The sequence below is a fragment of the Dreissena polymorpha genome, chromosome 8, assembly GCF_020536995.1.
Source record: "Dreissena polymorpha isolate Duluth1 chromosome 8, UMN_Dpol_1.0, whole genome shotgun sequence".
Lineage (NCBI taxonomy): Eukaryota > Metazoa > Mollusca > Bivalvia > Myida > Dreissenidae > Dreissena > Dreissena polymorpha.
The window spans coordinates 56,739,624-56,762,348 of record NC_068362.1 but is presented as its reverse complement, the minus strand read 5'-3'; the positions used below and the strand labels follow the sequence as shown (position 1 = coordinate 56,762,348).

Sequence of the window (22,725 nt, the reverse complement as noted above, 5' to 3'; positions counted from 1 at the left end):
GTACAAATATATTGCACTCACTAAAACATCATTCCCAATAGAAAACACATGTTAACAGCGCTATCTACACCAACTCAAACATAAACACTGCTGACAAACATAAACACTGTTAACACAAGCATCATGACATTTATTGCTGGAATGCAGGTACGCCTAGGGAATGCAGGTATGCCTAGCTAAGGACTACACAAGCTGCTCTGGAAGGACACTTTATACGTCGGCCATTCTCAATTAGAATGAACACCCCCTTAAAATGCTTGTCGCTGCTTATTTTTTCGCAAATGCAATTGGATGGTTATCACTCATTAACATTTTTAGGTAAGACCATACGTATCCTTCATCACAGCACATATACAATAAAAATTCCAATCATCGTTTTTGAAAAAATTATTATAAAATATGTCAAAATGACAGGTTCGCTACTGTCGCCACCCAAATTTTACAATATAAATACAAATCCAGATGCATTAAACACAGTAAACTTGGCTTCTTTTGACACTACATTATCATTTAAACACAGATGTTTCGGAAAATGCGAAATAAGTACGTAATATGATAATTTAAATTTTAATTTCTATGCAATAATATTTGTCGTCGAAGCTGCATACAAAAGGACTTGCGTTAAAAACCTGGCTACATCATCACCTGAAATTCTCTTATTCTTTAAAGTTGAAGTGTTCTAAAGCATGTATTAATACCATATAATGAATAAATAATGTGGGTAAGTATGTATGCTTCCGAAATTTTGAAATTAAATTACTAATTTCACATATTTTTGCGAGACGATTTTAAGTGAAAAGGTTCGCTACCGCGATTAATTTTATTACACACTAAGTTTACGAAATATACATCCGCTAACACCGTGAATGCTGTGGATGGAACCTGTAAGAAAAAAGTTCACCTATTCTAGTAACCTTTCATACGTGTAAAGAACAAGAAAATGTGTTGAAAACAGGTTCGTGACAAAAGGTTCGTGCAGGTGCAGCATTAAATATATTTATTTATCAATCACGCGTGAAACACAGCTTGTACTTTAATGACGTCATGCGGTTATTACATCACCATTCTTTCCAAAATGGTTGCTTCTGTGACACAGCGCATCGTGTAAAAAACACCGGGAAATTTACCAGAAACCTTTGATACGTAGTTGTGATTTATTGTGTGTGTGAAAAAAAATTCAGAGTATTTTATGACATGGCATTGATTAAAGAGGGTGCTGTGTTCAATTGCCATTGCTTTATTTAAGGGATTTCATGTTATATATCCTGAATATGTGTAGTTATATATGAGGGAAGGTTCGTTACATTTAATCACGAACTTTTCTATTAGAGTTTTTCTGTACAACTTATGCTTCACACATAAAATAAAGGTTCAATATCGTCTCTAGTATTGTCTAGTGTATAATATATTTATTTAGAGGGAGAAAAAGTATCTATATTATAATTCGAGATATTATAACGAAGAGGCTGAAGTTTATTGGATAATAAATTCTACAAATGCGATAATTTTGAGGTTTAAAAAAAAACGTATGTCAATATATATTAACAGGGAAACATGTTTTGGTAAAAAATGAATTATTTAAATGAATCAACAAACTTTTATACTTAAAATACGTGCTGAACAAATCTAAACAGCACTTTTTCAAATGAAAGGCTCGTTACCAATGGTCACGAACCTTTCAATGAGAAAAAACGCTCAAATTCACGTTGTTAATAAAAAGAACGGTTTACAAATTATTTATTTTTACATTGTAGGTATACATGATGGCCGAGTCAAGGGCAGAGATTATGCGGGACTACCGCAAGCGAATGAAAGAGGATCCAGCAAGGTATCGGGAATACCTTGCACAGGCAAGGAACAGGAAGAGAAAAAACTATGTTGCTGTAGAAAAGTAAACCAAAAAGGAAAAGGAAAAGCGTAGTGAAAAAAATAAAGAATACCTTAGTCGACATCGGCAGAAGAAGAAACTTGAAAGAGAGTTAGAAACAGCTAGAAGAGACCTTGACCAACCGACACCAGAGTCAAGTGGTTACGACACAGGCCGATCAGAAAGCACACAGCTTGTTGTCGACTTTCAATTTCCAAGTAGAAGAAATGGACCAAGAAGGAGAGTATCAAACGCACTTGCTAAGAAGCAGAAAGAATTACGCAGACTGAAAGCTGAAAATGAAGAAATGCGCTTGAAATACCAGAGAACACTTAGAAGATTACAGAGATATAAAAAAGCAGAGAAAAAAACTGACGAAAGTGATCGAATGTTCTATTCAACAGGAAAATGAAAAGTCACTGAATATAAATAAAACTTTAACACCAAAATAGCAAAACAAAACGTATGATGAAAATGGCAAATTATCCCAAGAACAAAGGTCAAAGGTACACAAGTAACTCCTGTTTAGTTTTGCCGTACAAAATCTAATGAAAACGAAGAAGTGTGGCATAAAGCCAACAGAGAAAGGCTCTCTCAGAACACACACTGGTTCAATTTTGAAGAAGTACGGATTGAAGAAGACTGTTAGCAAGAACACAGGGATTATCTAGAAACTGCTTGAACGGTTTGAGCATACGTGACATAACAAGAAGAAGAGAGACCAGGAAGTATAAGCAGAAAGTCATAGATTTTCTATCACGAGATGATAACTCAAGATCGAACCCTGGGAAGAAAGATAAAGTTAAGACACCTAATGGCCAAGAGCAAACACATACATTGACCGATTACATGAAGATTCTTTATCAAAAGTTTATGAGTGAAAATCCAACTGTAAAACTCTCTCTTTCCTCATTTTGCAAATTACGACCTTCCAGCTTTAAACTTTCGGCATTCATCACACAGAGTTAATGCCTTTGCACTTAACATCAAAATATGTTGTTATCTGCACGTGCTTTGAGGGGTTGTGGACTCAATCTACCTATCAACCCAGAGGAGTTTGTTAAAGATGAAAGGGTGAATCATGTACTTGAAAATGACATTCCAGATTCAATAAAAGTTGGACAGTGGAAGCGTGTCCCTGTGGAAGAGAAAGGTAAAAAGAAAATGATTATGAAGATAGTCGAAAGTGAGTTCAAACGAGAAGATTTCTTGAAATTTGTCAAGGAACAAATGCAGTCGTTCAGTGAACACGTTTACCAAGTGAAGAGACAGTACGAGGAAATAAAGCAGCTGAAAGAAAACCTGAAAGCTACAGATGCCATTCTACACATGGATTTCGCAGAGAACTACACGTGCGAATCGGTCGAAGAGATACAAACAGCGTATTGGAACAAAAGAGGGGTCTCCTTACACTCAATAGTAGTTTATTACAAGGGAGACGAAGACACGCTTTCACATAAAAGTATGGTTATGGTTTCCGATGAGCAGGGACATAATTCGTCAACCATTCTTGCTTTCTTGGACAAAGCAATACCACAAGTGAAAACATCGGATTCATTATTGGACGGATTGTCCGACGAGTCAATACCGGAACAAACCATCTTTGACGCAGTGGAAAGGCATGAAGAGTTATTCGGAGCATCCTGGAATTTCGAATCAGGGCATGGGAAGGGCCCATGTGATGGGTTGGGCGGGCTAACTAAGAGACTTGCTGATGAAGCTGTTAACATGGGAAAAGTCACAATACAGGACCCAGCCGAATTTCATGCCTTGACTCAGTCTACCCATTGCACAATGAAAAACGTTGATTTCATATTTGTATCCAGTGAGGAGTGTACAAGGAAGGCTGAAGAACTTGTCAGAGTTGTGATTAAACCGGTTCCAGGAACGATGAAGCTTCATGCAATAGTAGGTGGACTGGAGCTTACGAATGTGTATGTAGCCAATGTAAGCTGTTATTGCTCACAGTTTAGAACAGGAGACATGTGTGAACATTGGAAGAAAGTGACAATAAGTAGGTGTGAACGAAAAGCGGATGAACCATCTGTTCAAGTACAAGAACCTGATGAGCAGACTACGGCAGCAACCGACCTTGAAAAGGACAGCAACGAACCAAATGGTGAGAAGTCTAAAAGTGATAATGGAAGATTCAATGAGCTGACACAAGTGAACCATCTGTTCAAGTACAAGAACCTGATGAGCAGACTACGGCACCAAACGACCTTGAAATGGACTGCAACGAACCAAATGGTGAGAAGTCGTAAAGTGATAATGGATCGAAGATTCAATGAGCTGACACAAGTGAACCATCTGTTCAAGTTCAAGAACCTGATAAGCAGACTACGGCACCAAATGACCTTGAAATGGACTGCAACGAACCAAAGGGTGAGAAGTCTACAAGTGATAATGTAAGATTCAATGAGCTAGAAACAAGTGAACAAACCTCTACAAAAGATGAAAGTTAAAATATTGATGAGTATAGCAAGGGAGACTTTGTGGCCGCAGTATACTTGAATAAGTGGTATGTTGGTAAAATCGTCGACAGACGAAAGTGAACTAGAAATCAGTTTCATGAAATCTAATTAGTGCATGACTTTTCAGTGGCACGCGTCCAGAGACAAAATATGGTTAAAATGTGAAGACATACGTACTAAGATCGGAAAGCCAAAGCCAACAGGTAGGACCAAGAGAGCGTTCAAGTTTGAAGAACAAGAATTTCAACTAATTCAAACTTTCTTTGACGCCAATAATGGTAGCGTCAAAGCGTAACAAGCCTTTCTTCCGAGATTGTACCAATGGATGCATTGTTTTGTTGGTCTGCTTTGTCAGTCTTTTACAGTAACTGTGTGAATAGTTTGTGTTTGTAAAACAATGATTAAAAATACAGAGTTATAAGTGTTTTGATTTTGTTATATTCGAATTGTTTTAAACGTTGTATATTCTATGTACTGCACTTGTTCATAAGGTTCCAAAATACTATACTCTATAGTCAAAATTTAAGCTAGATGGATTTGACAGTTTGCTGTCTTATAGTACTTTCGTCATTAAATCATCAAAATAGTGACAGTTTAATAACACATTGTAGAGATTACGAGTTTATTTGAACAGTATGTGCGATAAAAGTATGTGCGAGAAAAATATTTGTGAAAGGTTCGTGATTAACAAAAACATATTTTACGCAATTACACCATATTATTTATAATTGTGGGAGTGTACTGGTTCATATAAACATATAATTCTTTATGTACATAATGAAGTTAGTAACATAGTTTCTTCTTGTTTGTGGTTCACTACCAGAGTTAGTTAATATGTTCTAACATTTAGCAATAGCTCACAAATTAAAAAAAAAGACAGGATATTTTCAGAATATTTTTTTCTTCAAATGTGTTTTACAAGTTTGGTTGAATAAAATTGTTAAAAATAATACATATATTTTACATTTCTGTCCATCAGAAACAAGTATAAATCTAAAACAAATAGTTATATTGTTCTTAGAATGTACTAAAAGGTTCGTGATTTTACACATACAATGTCTTACTTAAATTGGTTCCCTGAAGATAAATATTGTAGTACAGTTTTCGCTACTCTTTAAATAACAAGTAATAGAATAAAGTTTGGTGTAGAACAGCATAATATGCGTTTTTATTGTTCCGATATGGGATGATATTGTCTTTAACAAAATTGATTTAATAGTTTGATATTTATATAGTTGTTCGATGATATTTTGCCAAAGATTCAGACCAAGTTTAAACTTTATGAAGCTGACTTATCAGATAAGTTTTTTTTTTAAGTATAAAGTTCAACAACTGTTTTATCCAAAGGAATGTGTTTCAATTTCGTTAAATTTATCATATATTACTGAATGGTGCCTTAAATTGTATGGTAACCATTTTCACGAACATTTTTAGCACTTCTTAGTAACAGTCAGGGTCATCTCGAATTAACAACCATTGCAAGATAACGAGTACACTGATGAAAATTACACAACTCATAAATAAGTCATCTAGGATTCTAAAAACGTCATTCAATTGACAATATAGCATAGTTCATATTTTTTTACTCTTTTCTGTGGGTGTTCATTCTAATTGAGAATGCACGACATGTGCACAGAGGACTGCGATGGCTAATCTGGGACGACACCTTAGGACTAAACTTGATTTTTGCTACGAAGATACTTTCTCTAAAAGAAAAAGAATAAAGTTGCATCCGTGATTAGCCTGTGCAGACTGCACTGACTAATCTGGGACGACACATTACGCACAGGCATTTAGCCCAGTGTTCTCCAGAAAGCGGCTCATTTTACAAACAAAACTGCACACTTAGTTTTCCCACATCAAGCATATGAGCTGGGGACAAGTACAAACAAGTAAAGCATATCATTGCTAGCAGCCTATCTTTTAACTCTGCTGGAACCGAATTTTGAAGGCCTTTGCAAACAGTTTGGATCCAGACGAAACCTCACAGAACGTGGCGTCTCATCAGGATCCAAACTGTTTGCTATTCTGATAGTATTCTTTGAATTTTTTTTAAAGAAAATGCTAATTTAAGAAATTCAGCAGGCAACATTTTAGCAGACGACAAATTTCCCAGCATGCAAAGGGTATGCAATTAGATTAAAAGTAATGAAAAACATACAGAAACTTTAACCATCACTTAAAAATAAAAATATCAGATTTTAAGGTTCACATCATTACATTTATTTATGGCAAAGCAATCTTTAAATTTATACAATTTTGATACATCTACATTTCAAAATTATGCTGAATCATTTACATATATAAATAATGATAACCGTGTAAACAAGCTTGTGATTATGTGCAGTTCAACAAAATTCTGAACAAGAGCTCTGTGAAAAGGGGGTTTAATGCATATGCATAAAGTGTTGTCCCAGATTAGCCTGTCTGCACAAGCTAATCAGGCACGACACTTTCAGCTTTTATTTTTCGTTTACAGAAAGTCTCTTCTTAGTGAAAATCCACTTTAGGCGGAAAGTGTCGTCCCTGATTTGCCTGTGCGGACTACACAGGCTAATGTGGGATGACACTTTATGCACATGCATTAAACCCCCTTTTCAAAGAGCACTGCTCAAATATATTATAAGTATGTTTTTTCCACTAAGCTGTGGATATAATGCCTAATGACTTAAACAGGGTAATGACTTTAGGCTAATAAAAGGTAAAATGAACACATCTGGAGAGAAAATATTTTTCTCACAAATTGGTTGCCATGGTGAATGCATGTCACACAGCATGCATACAAACCTGGTTGGGGGAAGGGCAAGAACATGGGGATACCACAATCAGGAGCTCCATGGTAAACAGGGTAACACGGGGTCGTGCCCCAACCTACAATAATAACATGGGGCTATCCGTGGCTATTAGTTATTAAAGCTTTATGTTCTGTCATAACAAGGGATGACATTATATATATTATATACATTTAAGGAATATGCAAAAACATTAAGTCTCCATTGTGACCTTGACATTGAAGCATGTGTTATGGTTGTTGTGTGTCACATCATCTTGAAATGATGATTATGTGTGCTAATTTATTTTGAAACCCCTTCTGCATGACATGTATTTGGCAGGAAACAAAATGACCCACATCAACACACAAACAAATGGACAGAGGTAGTTAACACTATATGCTATGGCTATAAAAAAATGCACACAATTGTGTGCAAAAGCTGGTTAAACTCCTCTATGCCTGATTGATGCAAAATAAATGTCTGTGATTTGATTGGAAACAGTAAGAAATGTTTACAAATACACAGCATGATTTAGTCAATAATGCTGGTCAAGGATCACTTCTAATTACATGATAGGGGACTTGATGAAAAAACTTCCTTATAAGCACAACTTGATCAATAATGGTGTCAATGTTATTGGAAATACTGGAGGCATTTGATTTTTCAGATTTCTTAACAAATGACTCAATCCAACCAACCATTGAACTCTCCAAGTAGCCTTTGTTAAGTACAGCAAAAATCAATCACCGACATATCAATAGTAGTTTAAGTACACAATCCATGAACAAGAAGCAAATATAAACTGAGGTCAAACTTATTAAAATGTTCTGTAGATCTTAAATCCAAAAATATATTCTATTTGTCATGTAAATATTTTATTAACATACTTGAATGTAAGTATTTTATTAACATACACATCTGCATGAAAAGAAAGTATTTCTCAAGGTGAAGCATTTTTGTTCCACGGGATACTTAGTGATAAAATAAACAAGAGGGCCAAGATGGTCCTAGTTCGCTCACCTGAGAGGAGTCGGTTCATTCAATGTTTATCTAATGCCAAACTTGACCTAGATATTGACCAGACAAACATCCTGGTCAAGTTTCATCATTATTGAATCAAAACTCTGGCGTATGGAGTGTTTTTGTTTCTGTAATATTTAAAATGGTGACCTTTATTTTGAGTTGACCCCCCTTACCAAACATCAAACTTTGCTTACAAAAATAAATATTATGACCAAGATTAATAAAATCTGAAACAAAATTGTGACCTCTAGAGTGTTTACAAGGATTTTGATTAATATAATGAAAATTAGGACAATCTAAGGTAAATAATTATGGCATTCATTATGTGATTTTGCTCATCATCAAACTTGACTGAGAACTTTCAGCAACTTTGATAAAGAATGCTTGAGAAATGTGAATGCTAGAGTGTTTACAAACCAAATGTGGATGGACAGACAGCGGACAAAGACCAATACTAAAACCTCACCTGAGCAATCAGGTGAGCTAAAAAATGTGTTTCACCGATCTGAGCCATTTTCAAACTTGTCCAAGAAATCAATAAAAGCAATGTATTGATTAAGTTTCATGATGATAAGGCAAAATATGTGACTTCTATAGTGTTCAATCACAAGGTTTCTCTCTATTTATAGTCACATAAGGAAAACTGCCCCACCCCCCTGGCAGCCATGTTTTTTGACCGATCGGGACCATTTGCAGACTCATCTGAGATATATATAAAACCAATCTTTTCACCAAGCTTCATGAAGATTGGGCAAAAAATGTGACTTCTAGAGTGTTAACAAGCTTTTTTTACTATATAAATACAAGAAAACTGCCCCCCCCCCCCCCGGCAGCCATGTTATTCAACTGACCGGAACCATTTTCGAACTCAACTCTTGTATCAAGGAAACAAATGGTCTGACCAAATTTCATGAAAATTAGGCCAAAAATGTGACTTCTAGAGTGTTCACATGTTTTCACTATATAAATGTAGAGAAAAATGCCCGCCCACTGGCGGCCATGTTTTTTCAACGATCTGGACCATTTTCGAACTCGTCCAAGAAATCAATAAAACCACGGTTTTGACCAACTTTTATGATGATTGGGCAAAAATTGTGACTTCTAGAGTGTTTACAAGGTTTCTCTATAGCCAAATAAGGAAAACTGCCCCGCCCACTGGCGGCCATGTTTTTAAACGGACTGGAACCTTTTTGAACTCAACCAACATATCATTAAGACAAACATTTTGACAAAGTTACATTGAGATTGGGCATTAAATGTGACTTCTACAGTGTTTACAAGGTTTTTCTTTTTTTGACCTAGTGACCTAGTTTTTGACCCAGCATGACCCAGTTTCGAACTTGATCAAGATATCATTTGGACAAATCTTCTGACCAAGTTTCATGAAGATAGGACAATATGTGGCCCCTAGAGTGTTTACGAACAAATGTGGACGGACGGACGACGGACAAAGACCGGTCACATCAAGCTCACCTGAGCTAAAAAAAATCAATTCTACAAAAGGTAATGAACACATCTAAGCATGTACACTTTGTATCTAAGTTGCAAGAAAACAGCTCATTCTGTTTTTGATCTTTTTAGCAGAGCCACTTTTTTATTTTAAATAATGAGGAATATACATAAAATGTTTAAATGAAATCCAACAAGCCATTCCTGAGAAACTAGCTCACAAAAAAACTTCAACATAGCTTAGATCTTGGGCTTGTGGAATAGCATGCCTTTAAATAAACAGATGAGATAAAAATGCTCACTAAAATTGCATTTAACTATTCCAGTGCTGGAACCGAATTTTGAAGGCCGTTGCAAACAGTTTGGATCCAGATGAGACGCCACAGAATGTGGCGTCTCATCAGGATCCAAACTGTTTGCTTTTCTGATAGTATTCTTTGAAAAAAAAAAAAAGAAAATGCTAACTTGAGAAATTCAGCAGACGACATTTTAGCAGACGACAAATTTCCCAGCATGCAAAGGGTTAAGGGTCTGAATTTCCTATTGGTCTTTTAGAATATTATTTCAAACTTACAGGACAAAATTGTCGGGTACCAGTCGTGCCTTATCACGTCATAAAGACGTTAGATCATTTAATGCTTTAGGAATTCTAGACATAAAGCTTCCTTGTCACACTAATCTCTTTTAATTTGAACATTCTGATTGGATTATACCAGCAAGAGGTGCAAATACTGCCAACATAAATGTGGGTGCTTGTGTTGGGAGAATTTCTTCTGAAGCAAGTTATAAAACTGGAACGACAACACACAATATTGCAAGCAGTGCATGGTGGAATGTAAAAAGCATGCTGATTGGTAAGGAGGTCATGGGAAAAGCATGTAACAGCCTACCTGTTTGGCTAGATTTCAGGCCTGTGTCTGTTTGGAGGAGAACTGGGATTTAAACAAGAGCACCGCCTTGCGGGTGCAGACCGCTCATCCATTTTTCTTTTTAAAGGTGTAGGGCCCTATCTCGATTTAAATCACAAAGGATGGAGGGGTTGAGTGGAGAGGGGTGTATAGTGTGGGGTTGTGGTCATTTATAACATTATCTTCCAAAAATGCAAAAAAAATGATTTTTTTTTTTTGGGGGGGGGGGGGATTCTTGGGTGGGATGGTTGGACGGTATTTCAAAAATAAAATAATAAAAATAAATATTTGTGTTTTTTAACCATGTTTGAAAAAAACAAGAGATGTGTTAGTCAGAAACACAATGACCCCTATTGCACCGCTTACAAATGATTTTTTATTTTATTTTTTTACATTTGACCTTGAAGGATGTCCTTGACCTTGAGCTTCCACCACTCAAAATGTGCAGCTTTATGAGGAGGCCGCTTTGAAATATTATTTTTTTGACCATTGACCTTGAAGGATGACCTTGACCTTGAAGGATGACATTGAACTTTCACCACTCAAAATGTGAAGCTTCATGATAACGCCGCGTTGAAATTATTTATTTTTTGACCTTTGACCTTGAAGGATGACCTTGACCTTGAAGAATGACCTTGACCTTAAACTTCCACCACTCAAAATGTGCAGCTTCATGAGAACGCTGCTTTGATTTTGATTTTTTTTTACCTTGAAGGATGACCTCGACCTTGAACTTCCACCAATCAAAATGTGCAGCTTCATGAGAACGCCACTTTGAAATTGTTTATTTTTATTTTTTACCTTGAAGGATGACCTTGACCTTGAACTTCCACCACTCAAAATGTGAAGCTTCATGAAAACGCCGCTTTGATTAAAAAAAAATATTGTTTGAACTTTGACCTTGAAGGATGACCTTGACCTTAAAGGATGACATTGACCTTGAACCTTCACCACTCAAAATGTGCAGCTTCATGATAACGCTGCTTTGAATTATTTTTTTGACCTTTGACCTTGAAGGATGACCTTGACCTTGAAGAATGACCTTGACCTTGAACTTCAACCACTCAAAATGTGCAGCTCCATGAAAATGCCGCTTTAAATTTTTTAATTTGTTTTTTTACCTTTGACCTTGAAGGATGACCTTGACCTTGAAGGTTGACCTTGAACTTCCACCACTCAAAATGTGCAGCTTCATGAGAACGCCACTTTGAATTAATTTTTTTGACCTTGAAGGATGACCTTGACCTTAACTTCCACCACTCAAAGTGTTCAGCATCATGAGATACACATGCATGACAAATATCAAGTTGCTATCTTCAATATTGAAAAAGTTATGGCCAATGTTAAAGTTTTCAGACGGACAGACACCATAAATTTGACATTTGACCTTGAAGGATGACCTTGACCTAGACCTTTCACCACTCAAAATGTGCAGCTCCATGAGAAATATCAAGTTGCTATATTAAAAAGTGAAAAAGTTATGGCCAATGTTAAAGTTTTTTTTTCAGACGGACAGACAGACTGACTGACATACTGACAGACAGTTCAACTGCAATATACCATCCTACAGGGGGTATAAAATTTTTTATTTTTTTTTGGGGGTGGGGTGGGGGTTGTATAGTGTGAGGGTGTGGTGGTCATTTATTAGATGATCTTTAATTTAAAAAAAAATAATGGGGGGATTGAGGGGGGATTCGGGGGGAGAGGGGGGAATTCGGAGGGGGGGGGGGGGGGGCGTGGGGGATGGTTTGGAGTCAATTGTGGTATGTCAGGTAAAAGTTGTTTTGTCAAAGTATCAATTAAATCTAATCATAAATAAAGAAGTTATGGCAATTTTAGCAAATTTAATAATTTGACCTCGAGAGTCAAGGTCATTCAAAGGTCAAGGTAAAATTCAACTTGCCAGGTACAGTACCCTCATGATAGCATGAAAGTATTTAAAGTTTAAAAGCAATAGCCTTGATGCTCTAAAAGTAAAGTGAATCTAAACACAAAATGTAACCATATATTCAAAGTTACTAAATCAAAAAAGGGCCATAATTCGGTAAAAATGACAACAAGAGTTATGCAACTTGTCCTTTACTGTCCCCTTATGATAGTTTGAGAGTGTTCCAAGTATGAAAGTAATATCTATGATACTTTAGGGATAAAGTGGACCAAAACATAAAACTTAACCAAATTTTCAAGTATAAAGGGCCCATAATTCCGTCAAAATGCCAATCAGAGTTACATAACTTTGCCTGCACAGTCCCCTTACTGTAGTTAGTAAGTGTTGCAAGTATGAAAGCAATGGCTTTGATACTTTAGGAAAAAAGTGGACCTAAACACAAAACTTAACCAAATTTTCAATTTTCTAAGTATAAAAAGGGCACATAATTCTGTCAAAATGCCAGTCAGAGTTACATAACTTTGCCTGCACAGTCCCCTTACGATAGTTAGTAAGTGTTGCAACTATGAAAGCAATGGCTTTGATACTTTTGGAAAAAAATGGGCCTAAACACAAAACTTATCCAAATTTTCAATTTTCTAAGTATAAAAAGGGCACATAATTCTGTCAAAATGCCAGTCAGAGTTACATAACTTTGCCTGCACAGTCCCCTTATGATAGTTAGTAAGTGTTGCAAGTATGAAAGCAATAGCTTTGATACTTAAGGAATAAAATGGACCTAAACACAAAACTTAACCAAAATTTTCAATTTTCTAAGTATAAAAAGGGCACATAATTCTGTCAAAATGCAAGCCAGAATTATCTGACTTTGCCTGCCAAGTCCCCTCATGATAGTAAGTAAGTGTACCCAGTTTGAATGCAATAGCATTGATACTTTATGAGAAAAGTGTACCTAAACGCAAAACTTAACCGGACGCCAACGCCGACGCTGAAGCAGACGCCGACGCCAAGGTGATGACAATAGCTCTTTTTTTTTTCAAAAAATAGATGAGCTAAAAATCGAATGTACAGGAGAACGGAAGTTAATTAGATAGATAAAGGGTTATAATACTTTTAAATGGTAGAGACAATAAAGATCCAGCACAATGAAATACATGTGCACAAAACACTAACAATTTCTACCAAGAGAAAACAAATCTGATAATTTAACCTCACTTGAGTGCATATATTATTGCATACTAAAAATAATTAAAATTCATATAATCTCTAAAGGAATTTCTACTGTGCTTTGAAAATGTGCAGATATACAACAGTTTTTACAATGACCCCAAATCACCAAGCACAAAAATGTTTTTAACTTGCATTTATTAGTATAATTTAACCCGCTCCTCCAAGAAAAAAACATGAAAATATTTATTATTCGAAGACCTTTATTTAAAACTAGCGATGTTGACTTAATGTTATATGTTCCAAACAAAGTGGCAAAGGAGTCATTGTGCATACTTGTACAATGTACGACATTACTTTATCAAATGAGCCTCGTTCAGGCAAAACTGGGCTTAATGCATGTGCATAAAGTGTTGTCATAGATGAGCCTGTGCAGTCTGCACAGGCTAATCAGGGAAAATACTTTCCTCCATTTTGGTATTATTCCTTTACAGAAAGTCTTTGCAAAAATCCAGATTAGCCGGAAAGTATAGTCCCTGATTGCAGACTGCAAAGGCTAATCTGACATTTACCACACATGCATTAAGCCGTGTTATCCCAGATCAAAGCTCATATAATACCATAACAGGGTCTTCCCCAGGCCATTTAAGCGCCCCTTGCCGGGGCGCTTGAATTTCGAAATCAGAGTCCCCGGGGCGCTTGAAATTTTCCGATCAGTGTATTCTTCAGTAGAAGAAAGTGGAGATTGTCCAAAAAAATCAAGGTTTCCCTATCAGTGTATCAATATTCCCTGTTTTCAAAGAGCACTCGGTACCTACTTTCACAAGTAATCGCCATAAACACCACATGGGGTAATGGATAATCCACTGATAAGAGAATAGCATGACGCGCGTATCGATTATTCTAGCCACATAGTACAGAACATTAAAGACGGTTTCGGGCATCATCATCACACCTTTTTACTGTAACCAAGTGTTACCTATGACTCATAATTAATACGAGAAATTAATTGCAAGTGGTAACAATTAATTATTATAGCGAGTAAGTTGTGCAAATTACTCCCGGTCACAATTATGTGATAACAATTTATTTAATTCCAGTACATGTATATTTCAACATATCTTTATAGAACTGATTCACCTCGTTTTTCTGACATTTATTCGACACGTTATGCGCTTTAACAAATTTTCCTTGAATTAATTACGCACACTTGTAAATGTTTCGTCCGATAATCGATAGTTAGAAGACTGATGATGGCAACCGGCCGTGATCCTCGTGGACAACGTGAATTTCATGCATAATTCCGTTAAAACATTTATTCGACTCGTAAAGTGTTTAAACAAATTATCGTTGAATTTATAACACAACGGTTAATATTTGTTGAAATCTCAAATGGGAATAATTAAATTTGTAATCCGAAACCCATTCCCGTAAGTCGATGTTAACGCGTTTTTAATCCGAAACACACTTCCGAATGTAAATGTTACCGCAACGTTAAATATTTTTGCTTCAAATTAGCAGTGCAAATTTATTTTGTGTCGAATCTTTTTCTCAATTAAAAAGAGCGCGAAAATTATGCAGCATGTACAACGTCGCGTCTATTGCATACAAATGGCGTGTATTGAGCGTTTTAACAAGCACACAACAGGTCAGGGGATTGACGCATATTCAGAGGCAATATTTCATCAAATCTATAAATAGTCACTTAAAAAATGGCAAGGTTTGTGTTAAAGAAATAACTGAAAGCTTTTATCGTTAATATTTACCAGAAAGAGATTGATAAAAACGGAATAAACGGGATTATCGGGTAATAAATAGAAACTTGAAAAATAGTAAGTATACAGTAATAGAGTCGGGTTGAAACGGATGTATTGGGGAATCGTTCGAGTCGGGATTTTACTATCTGTGCGGAAAAGGTTTAAAACAATTAAACAATATAAAAAATATATTTTTTTTAATGACTGGGGGATTTTTTTGAAGAGTCATAGCGCACAAAATGACGTCTTTTGACGCTGTTTTTCTTTGAGTTATAACGCACCAAAGAACGTGAATTGACACGTTAAATGAAAAAAAATCAACGTCGGGAGGGGACACCCATCCCGAACCCACCCCCGATCGGCCCCGGGGCGCCTGAACAAAATCCTGGGGAAGGCACTGCATAATATAAATTGCTAAACTGGTTTTCTAGAAATTCACACAAAAGGGGGACAACTCCTCACCCTTGAGGCAGACGTGCTGCATCATGTGTTTCATGATCGCTATGACGATGGTGTTGAGCACTAGGGTGCTCCCAATCTCTGATGAGTACAGAGAGGTCACTCGTGCCCAGCAAGGCTCGTAGAACATCGTGTACAGGTTGGTGCCGAAATGGTTCCAATAGAGGTCCATGTACCTGAATTCAGAAACTGTTGTTTAATTATCCCTCTACCACTTAGATACGTATTTTCACGCATTTGTAGTCCCTTAAAAGTTACATTTAATTAAATAACTTTCTTACTTAATTCAAGTTTTAAAGGTTTCAATTCCAACCCTCAGATACTGATGAGCAGCAAACATCATAAAACCTGAACAGACTGCTAGTTACTTGTTTTCAAAGTTTTTTACAGAAATACAAAAAAGGTTCTTTTTTTTGTTAAAACAATAGCCCTGAAGTACATTTATGTTAAAAACATTAGGTCATACACGTTTTCACATAACCCTTTGCCTATTATAAATGCCATTTGATGTGTTTGAAGTCCTTTGTAATTCAAATCAAATTCAAAATCTTCTTTACTAGACTCAGGTTTAAAGGCTTCATTTTGAACCTTAAAATACTGATGAGCAGCAAACAGCATAAAACCTGAACAGACTGCAAGTGACTCACACTGGCTGTTCTGGTTTAATGCTGGTTGTAAAAGCTATTTTTACTTTGTTACTGATGGGGAAAGGTTTAAAAGCAGTGTAATACACAATCTATGTAGAGTAAAATGTCAAAATATTCAGAACATATTCAAGTTAAGAAACACTTTGGTTTTTAAATGTAATGTTTTTTCATTCTATTGGTCTGCATGTGTATGGATTTTAAGTTTTAATTCTATAATTAAAATAACCTTGGTTATGTCAAAGCAATTAAGAACAAGATAATTTTGACCCCAATATACACACATATGGTATGAAACTGCGTATTGGGGTATCAGGTTACACCATTCATGACCATTGATATATTGTGCACCCTCAGAAACAATCTCCACGCAGAGTTGTTGTTCCTTGCTCTCACATACAACTCTGCATAAGGCTGACAGCACGCCATTTTGTCTACCAAATAGATAAAACCGAACAAACGCATTCAATGTATAATTGAGTGGATATTTAAGATTGCATGCATTAAATTAAGAAATATGACTTTGAAATTTACGATAAATCGTGTCAAAACTTGTGAGTTTTAATGCAACTCTTTGGAACTATTTTATTGCCCATTTACACAGATGGAATCATTCCACGCACTTCACAAATGTAAACAATTGAACATATTTTTTATTGAGTGACGTTAGGTATTGCTTCGACGTATTTATGTATGGTGGTTTCTAAACATAAAAAAAAACACATCAATTTTATAATAATGCATTAAGACTGATATAAGATATCATGTTATGAGATGGTATTCTTTTTAGCAGTGAATGTAATGTAACCGTCGTGCAAGAGATTGTTTAGTATACTGTAACCTCAATGATGAACGCTTGGAATGATCATGACATGAATGAGACGCTTTCATAACAATAGTCCGTTCTGAGCCCAACACAGAGGTGAATGTAATGTAACCGTCGTGCAAGAGATTGCCTCAGAAAGTTGAACTAGTCTCAAGACATTACCATAAATCCCAAATGTCAATTGCAGATACTTATATTGCCATAATAATAGAGTATCAGCAAAACAATTATGAAATAGAATAGACGGAATCAGTTACTGCTTATTCATTTCAATATTGCCAGAAAACAAACAGTAAATACACAAAATGACAACCATAAAGCTGTATATTCAATTAACAGTGTGCAAAAGATAAAACCAAATTGTTATAAATCTTTTTTTTAAACCTTGACACATTGTAGCAATTTATGTTGACATATCGTATTGGTCCTCTGAGACCAACCCTGTTTGTTTATCCAATAACTAGTACACATGTATGTACAATGATATAGGAGTTAAAGTATCATGACATGCAAACACAATGTGACATTCCATTATTGTTAAATCAATACTTTCATAGCCATTTTGCATGTGATTGTGCTATAAAGACTGCTTTTAAATGAGTTAACTTAGCATTTTAAAGAAATGAATCTACTCACATAATACATGTTATCAACATTTTTACATATTTGAGATAAATCAACAGTCCTTCACCTAAAACTCATCTTAAAAATTAGTTTGTTGATCATTACTTGTCAATGTTTCAATGCAATATATATATATATACATGTACACAAATTTCAAATTGAATAACTTCAACTCAAGTCATATTAACATAAAACACATACATTTACATGGATATAATATAGGTATGAAGCTGCTAGAGATCCAATCATAGAGTTTAATCATCATTTTAATTTTTGGTCTATGTTTAAATCAAGACTCATATGTATACTTTACATGTTATCATACTGGTTTGCGAGTACCTTCAGGATGAAATATGTTTTCCTTATGGGATTTTTTATTATTCTTTTTTATTTAAACAGCAAAACTTAAAAGTAAGCATCATGGGTTCTTGCTTGTTGCAAATGTACAGACAGTTCAAGCAAATACTTTTACACTGTTGGGAAGCTGATTTGGGGAGTTTTTTCCACATGTGCACTTAAGTTCATTTCCACAGGAAGTTACAAACATTTTAGACTATCAACATAACAAAATATTATTTTTTTTGCATTTGCATTTTTCTGAATATGTAAAAAGGTCAACAACATATTTCTTACTCTACAGAAGTACTTGCCAACCAGTAGCAGTAATTTTAACCCTTTCCCACTTATAAGCAAAGTGAAAATAGCTATATGTATGTGCAAACAGCATTAAACCAGAATAGCCTGCAAGTAACTTAATTGCAGTCTGTTCAGGTTTCATGCTGTTTGCTGCTTATCAGTATCTAATGTTGGAGATGAAGCCTTAAAAAACTTGAATCTAGCTAATAAGAAAGATCTTACATTAAATTTAACACTCTTAGGGACTTCAAATGGGTGAAAATATGTATCTAAGTGGTAAAGGGTTAAACAGGACAGAAAGAAGAACCCACCTTAAGGTCAGCTGGGATTTTATTGAGCTGTCAGTTAATAGGACAGAAAGATGTACCCACCTTGAGGTCAGCTGGGATTTTATGGAGCTGTCAGTTAATAGGACAGAAAGATGTACCCACCTTGAGGTTAGCTGGGATTTTATTGAGCTGTCAGTACATTGTAAATAGGACAGAAAGATGTACCCACCTTGAGGTCAGCTGGGATTTTATTGAGCTGTCAGTAAATAAGACAGAAAGATGTACCCACCTTGAGGTCAGCTGGGATTTTATTGAGCTGTCAATAAATAGGACAGAAACTGAAAGATGTACCCACCTTGAGTTCAGCTGGGATTTTATTGAGCTGTCAGTAAATAGGACAGAAAGATTTATCCACCTTGAAGTCAGCTGGGATTTTAATGAGCTGTCAGTAAATAGGACAGAAAGATGTACCCACCTTGAGGTCAGCTGGGATTTTATTGAGCTGTCAGTAAATAGGACAGAAAGATGTACCCACCTTGAGATTAGCTGGGATTTTTTTTGAGCTGTAAGTAAATAGGACAGAAAGATGTACCTACCTTGAGTTCAGCTGGGATTTTATTGAGCTATCATTAAATAGGACATAAAGATGTACCCACCTTGAGGTCAGCTGGGATTTTATTGAGCTGTCAGCCGAGTCTCCCCAGGACACAGACTTTCTCATGGAATCCGCCCTCGACAACACTGGGGTTTCTCCCCGAGGGGGTTTATCTGAACCCGAAAAACTTTGGGAACCTTTCACAACCTTCCTGGGTCTACTGTCGTTTCGCCGCAGTAAGTTTGTGGAATTGCACACAACAAGAAGGAAGTTTTCTGCGAAAGCATGCTCTCGACGTCCGAGTTCAACTAATGGAGAGTCCGAGTCGGATAAATCCGGTGCTCGCACACTGCCAATTTTCAAAATGGCCGCACTCAAAGACGTCATGCTGCCAGTGGCGGTATGATAGTCCGACGTCTCACGTTCTAGCTTGTCATTTGCATGACTAGATTCCTCAGTCCATATGTATTCCGGAAGTTTCCCAGAATTTAACAATTTCACAAACTCTGGACTTGTCGTGAAAAATCTGTGAGTCTCGAGAGCGGCGTACTTTGACCGTTCGTTCGCCAAAATTGATAGCACTCTTGTGAATGGCAAAGATTTAACATACTCGCCTAAACTGGCAAATGAATTAGTTGATTCCGCACTAAGCCCGTGCAGCCTGAGCACATTTGGTGATTGTAAGCCATATTTTGAGGTAGGTGAGGGTGATTGTAAGCTGTTTATTATTTTATTTAAATCTTCAAGGCCTCGTGTTACATTCCAAATCATTTCATGCGTGAACGTGTCCACGCTTCCGTGAGCAAACACCTGTAAACCGACAACGACAAACTTTTCCAGCCACCATATTGCAGACTGTATCAACTGGTCTAACACCAATTTTATCCTATCCAACTGAAAGAACAACGCTCCTTGCACTGGCTGTAGCCACCGGTTAGTATGAAGCTTCTGTTTTATACACTTCCAGTCGCCTACCAGCGTCCGTAGGTCCTCACACAGTGCATTGAGACAGAATATCTTACTTTCGGGAATCTCCGTCACACAGTCGTGACTTATATGATAGAAGACTTTGTACTCGTTTTTCACCAGGTGCTGAAGGTCACGTACAAATATGGCGCCAGTTTTCAGTCGGAACAAACAGTCTCTAAGGAGCTCTTTTCTTGCACGCTCCTCTAGGTGGTGTCGGAGATTCACATAGCGCTTGCCGAGTTGTGACGAGTGACGGCAGTGGATGAACCCAGAGGAGACGTTCTCCGATGGCTTGCGAGCTGCATGGTTCCCAGGTTGTAACACCTATGCATGAAGGAAAACATTGAGCCTGCCTATGGGAAAACAGGGCTATATGCTTGGACTTAAAGTGTCATCCCAGATTAGACTTTGCAGTCTGCACAGGCTAATCAGGGACAACACTTTCCGCCAAACTTAATGCCTAAAAACAGACTTCCTTGACACAACAATAAAAGCCAAAAGTCTCGTCCCTGATTAGCCTGTGCAATCTGCACAGGCTAATCTTGGATGACACTTTACACACACCCATTTAGCCCTGTTTTCCCAGAGCAACACTAATTTAAACGTAGATCAATAAAGGTCCGGTCACTTAGCTCAATAAATAAAGTCCAGGGGGCTGTTTCATAAACGATCGTACGACAATTTTAACTTAAGAGAGAAATTTGTAATCTTTATAAGTACAGGAACTAGTTCTCCAAGCTCATCAAATATATACGGCGCTTGAGATGCCAATACAATTAATTAAGTACTGAAAATGTATAATCATATGATATGGACTTTGGCAATTATGCATCTTCCAAAAATGTATCGTATCGTAAATGTGTACTACGATGTTAATTGAAACGGTCCCCAGGACTACAAATCCAAGGATTGTGGGTTCATATCATGAGTGGGGACTGGGGTTAGGTCATGAAATAATTTCTTTGTCCATACTTCCCCTACCTGTAATTCAAGTAGGACAGTTTCCAGAAACTAAAGTATTTGCACTTAGCACTGATAAATCTGCTAATCTAGACTGACTGCTGTGTAAGACTTAACCCTTTGCATGCTGGGAAATTTGTCGTCTGCTAAAATGTTGTCTGCTAAATTTCTAAAATCAGCATTTTCTTTGATTTTTTTCAAAGAATACTATCAGAATAGCAAACAGTTTGGATCCTGATGTGACGCCACGTTCTGTGGCGTCTCATCTGGATCCAAACTGTTTGCAAAGGCCTTCAAAATCCGGTTCCAGCGCTCAAAGGGTTAAAATACAACAAATCCATATAAACAAAACAAATAAATTCTCATAGCAGTATTTCTGCTATCTTATTTCATGTGTTTTGGTGAGGTTTTTGATGGCATTACGCTATTCTGCTAGAAAGAAATTATTGATAAAGTTTATTCTGCTAACATAATTATTAATAAAACAAAACAAGGCATTTTTTATGTTATGTTATTTATAAATAGCCCCCTTTTAGGCTTACACCTAAAATTTGAAAATGTTGATAGTAACGAAGATTAAACTTGCTCTAAATTCCTCAATCAGCATGAACAACCCATGCGAAAGACTTGGGACATCTCCAATAAAATTTGCTGAGGTCCCGTATTATTACTTAAACTGTCAGTTCTTGTGTCAGAAAAAATAAAAACAATATGTAAAACTTAGTTTTGATTAAACAGGAATATGTAAAAAAAATACGGACTGGTTATTTTACTTCGATAGATTGTTTAGCTTTCAAATAAAATGGATTTTACCATCCAGTAGAATTTGCTATCTTTGATGGTGATGTTACAAACTTCTTAGAACCAGTCAAATATTGCACCTTGTTTTGTGACATAGGATACACCTTTTTTTTTTATTGGTTGAATTGAATTTTACTGATTTCAATCCTTGTGATGATCATAAATCAAAAGCGGGGAACAAAATGACCTTTGTCTGTTCCATTTCAAGATTTGATGCGAAAATCAGACGTACAAGCGGCTGTTTAAATTTAGTTGTTATTTTATTGTATTTAGACTTTTTAACCATTAAGATTGTCATCATGATAAAAATACTAGTAAGCAATAAAAGGTTTTTTCTATGGTTTGGTATAAGAACAAGGTCTGGTAAAATCTGGTGAGGTCCGGTAAGTTATCGGACCTGACATGTTCTGTAAGATTTTTTTGCTTTCGCATGGGTTGCAAAAAAAGTCCTAATTTCACAACCATCTATACCAATTCCAATTCAGAGAAAACAAAAAATGTGTTTGTCAGAAACACTATGTCCCCTACTGCGCCGCTTTGAAGCCATATAATTGACCTTTGACCTTGACCTTTCACCACTCAAAATGTGCAGCTCCATGAGATACACATGTATGCCAAATATCAAGTTGCTATCT

The 22,725-nt window shown here is 36.3% G+C and overlaps 1 protein-coding gene across 1 annotated transcript in view; it reads right to left on the bottom strand.

Moving 5' to 3' along the window:
- LOC127841499 (uncharacterized) overlaps positions 1 to 22,725 on the bottom strand; it is a 53,774-nt gene that overhangs the window by 15,654 nt on the left and 15,395 nt on the right. The window contains exons 3-4 of the mRNA XM_052370367.1: positions 19,422 to 20,653; positions 15,770 to 15,942 (exon numbers count right to left, since the gene is read on the bottom strand). Of these exons, the coding sequence (XP_052226327.1) occupies positions 15,770 to 15,942; positions 19,422 to 20,653 (1,405 nt within the window). The remainder of the gene's footprint in view (positions 1 to 15,769; positions 15,943 to 19,421; positions 20,654 to 22,725) is intronic.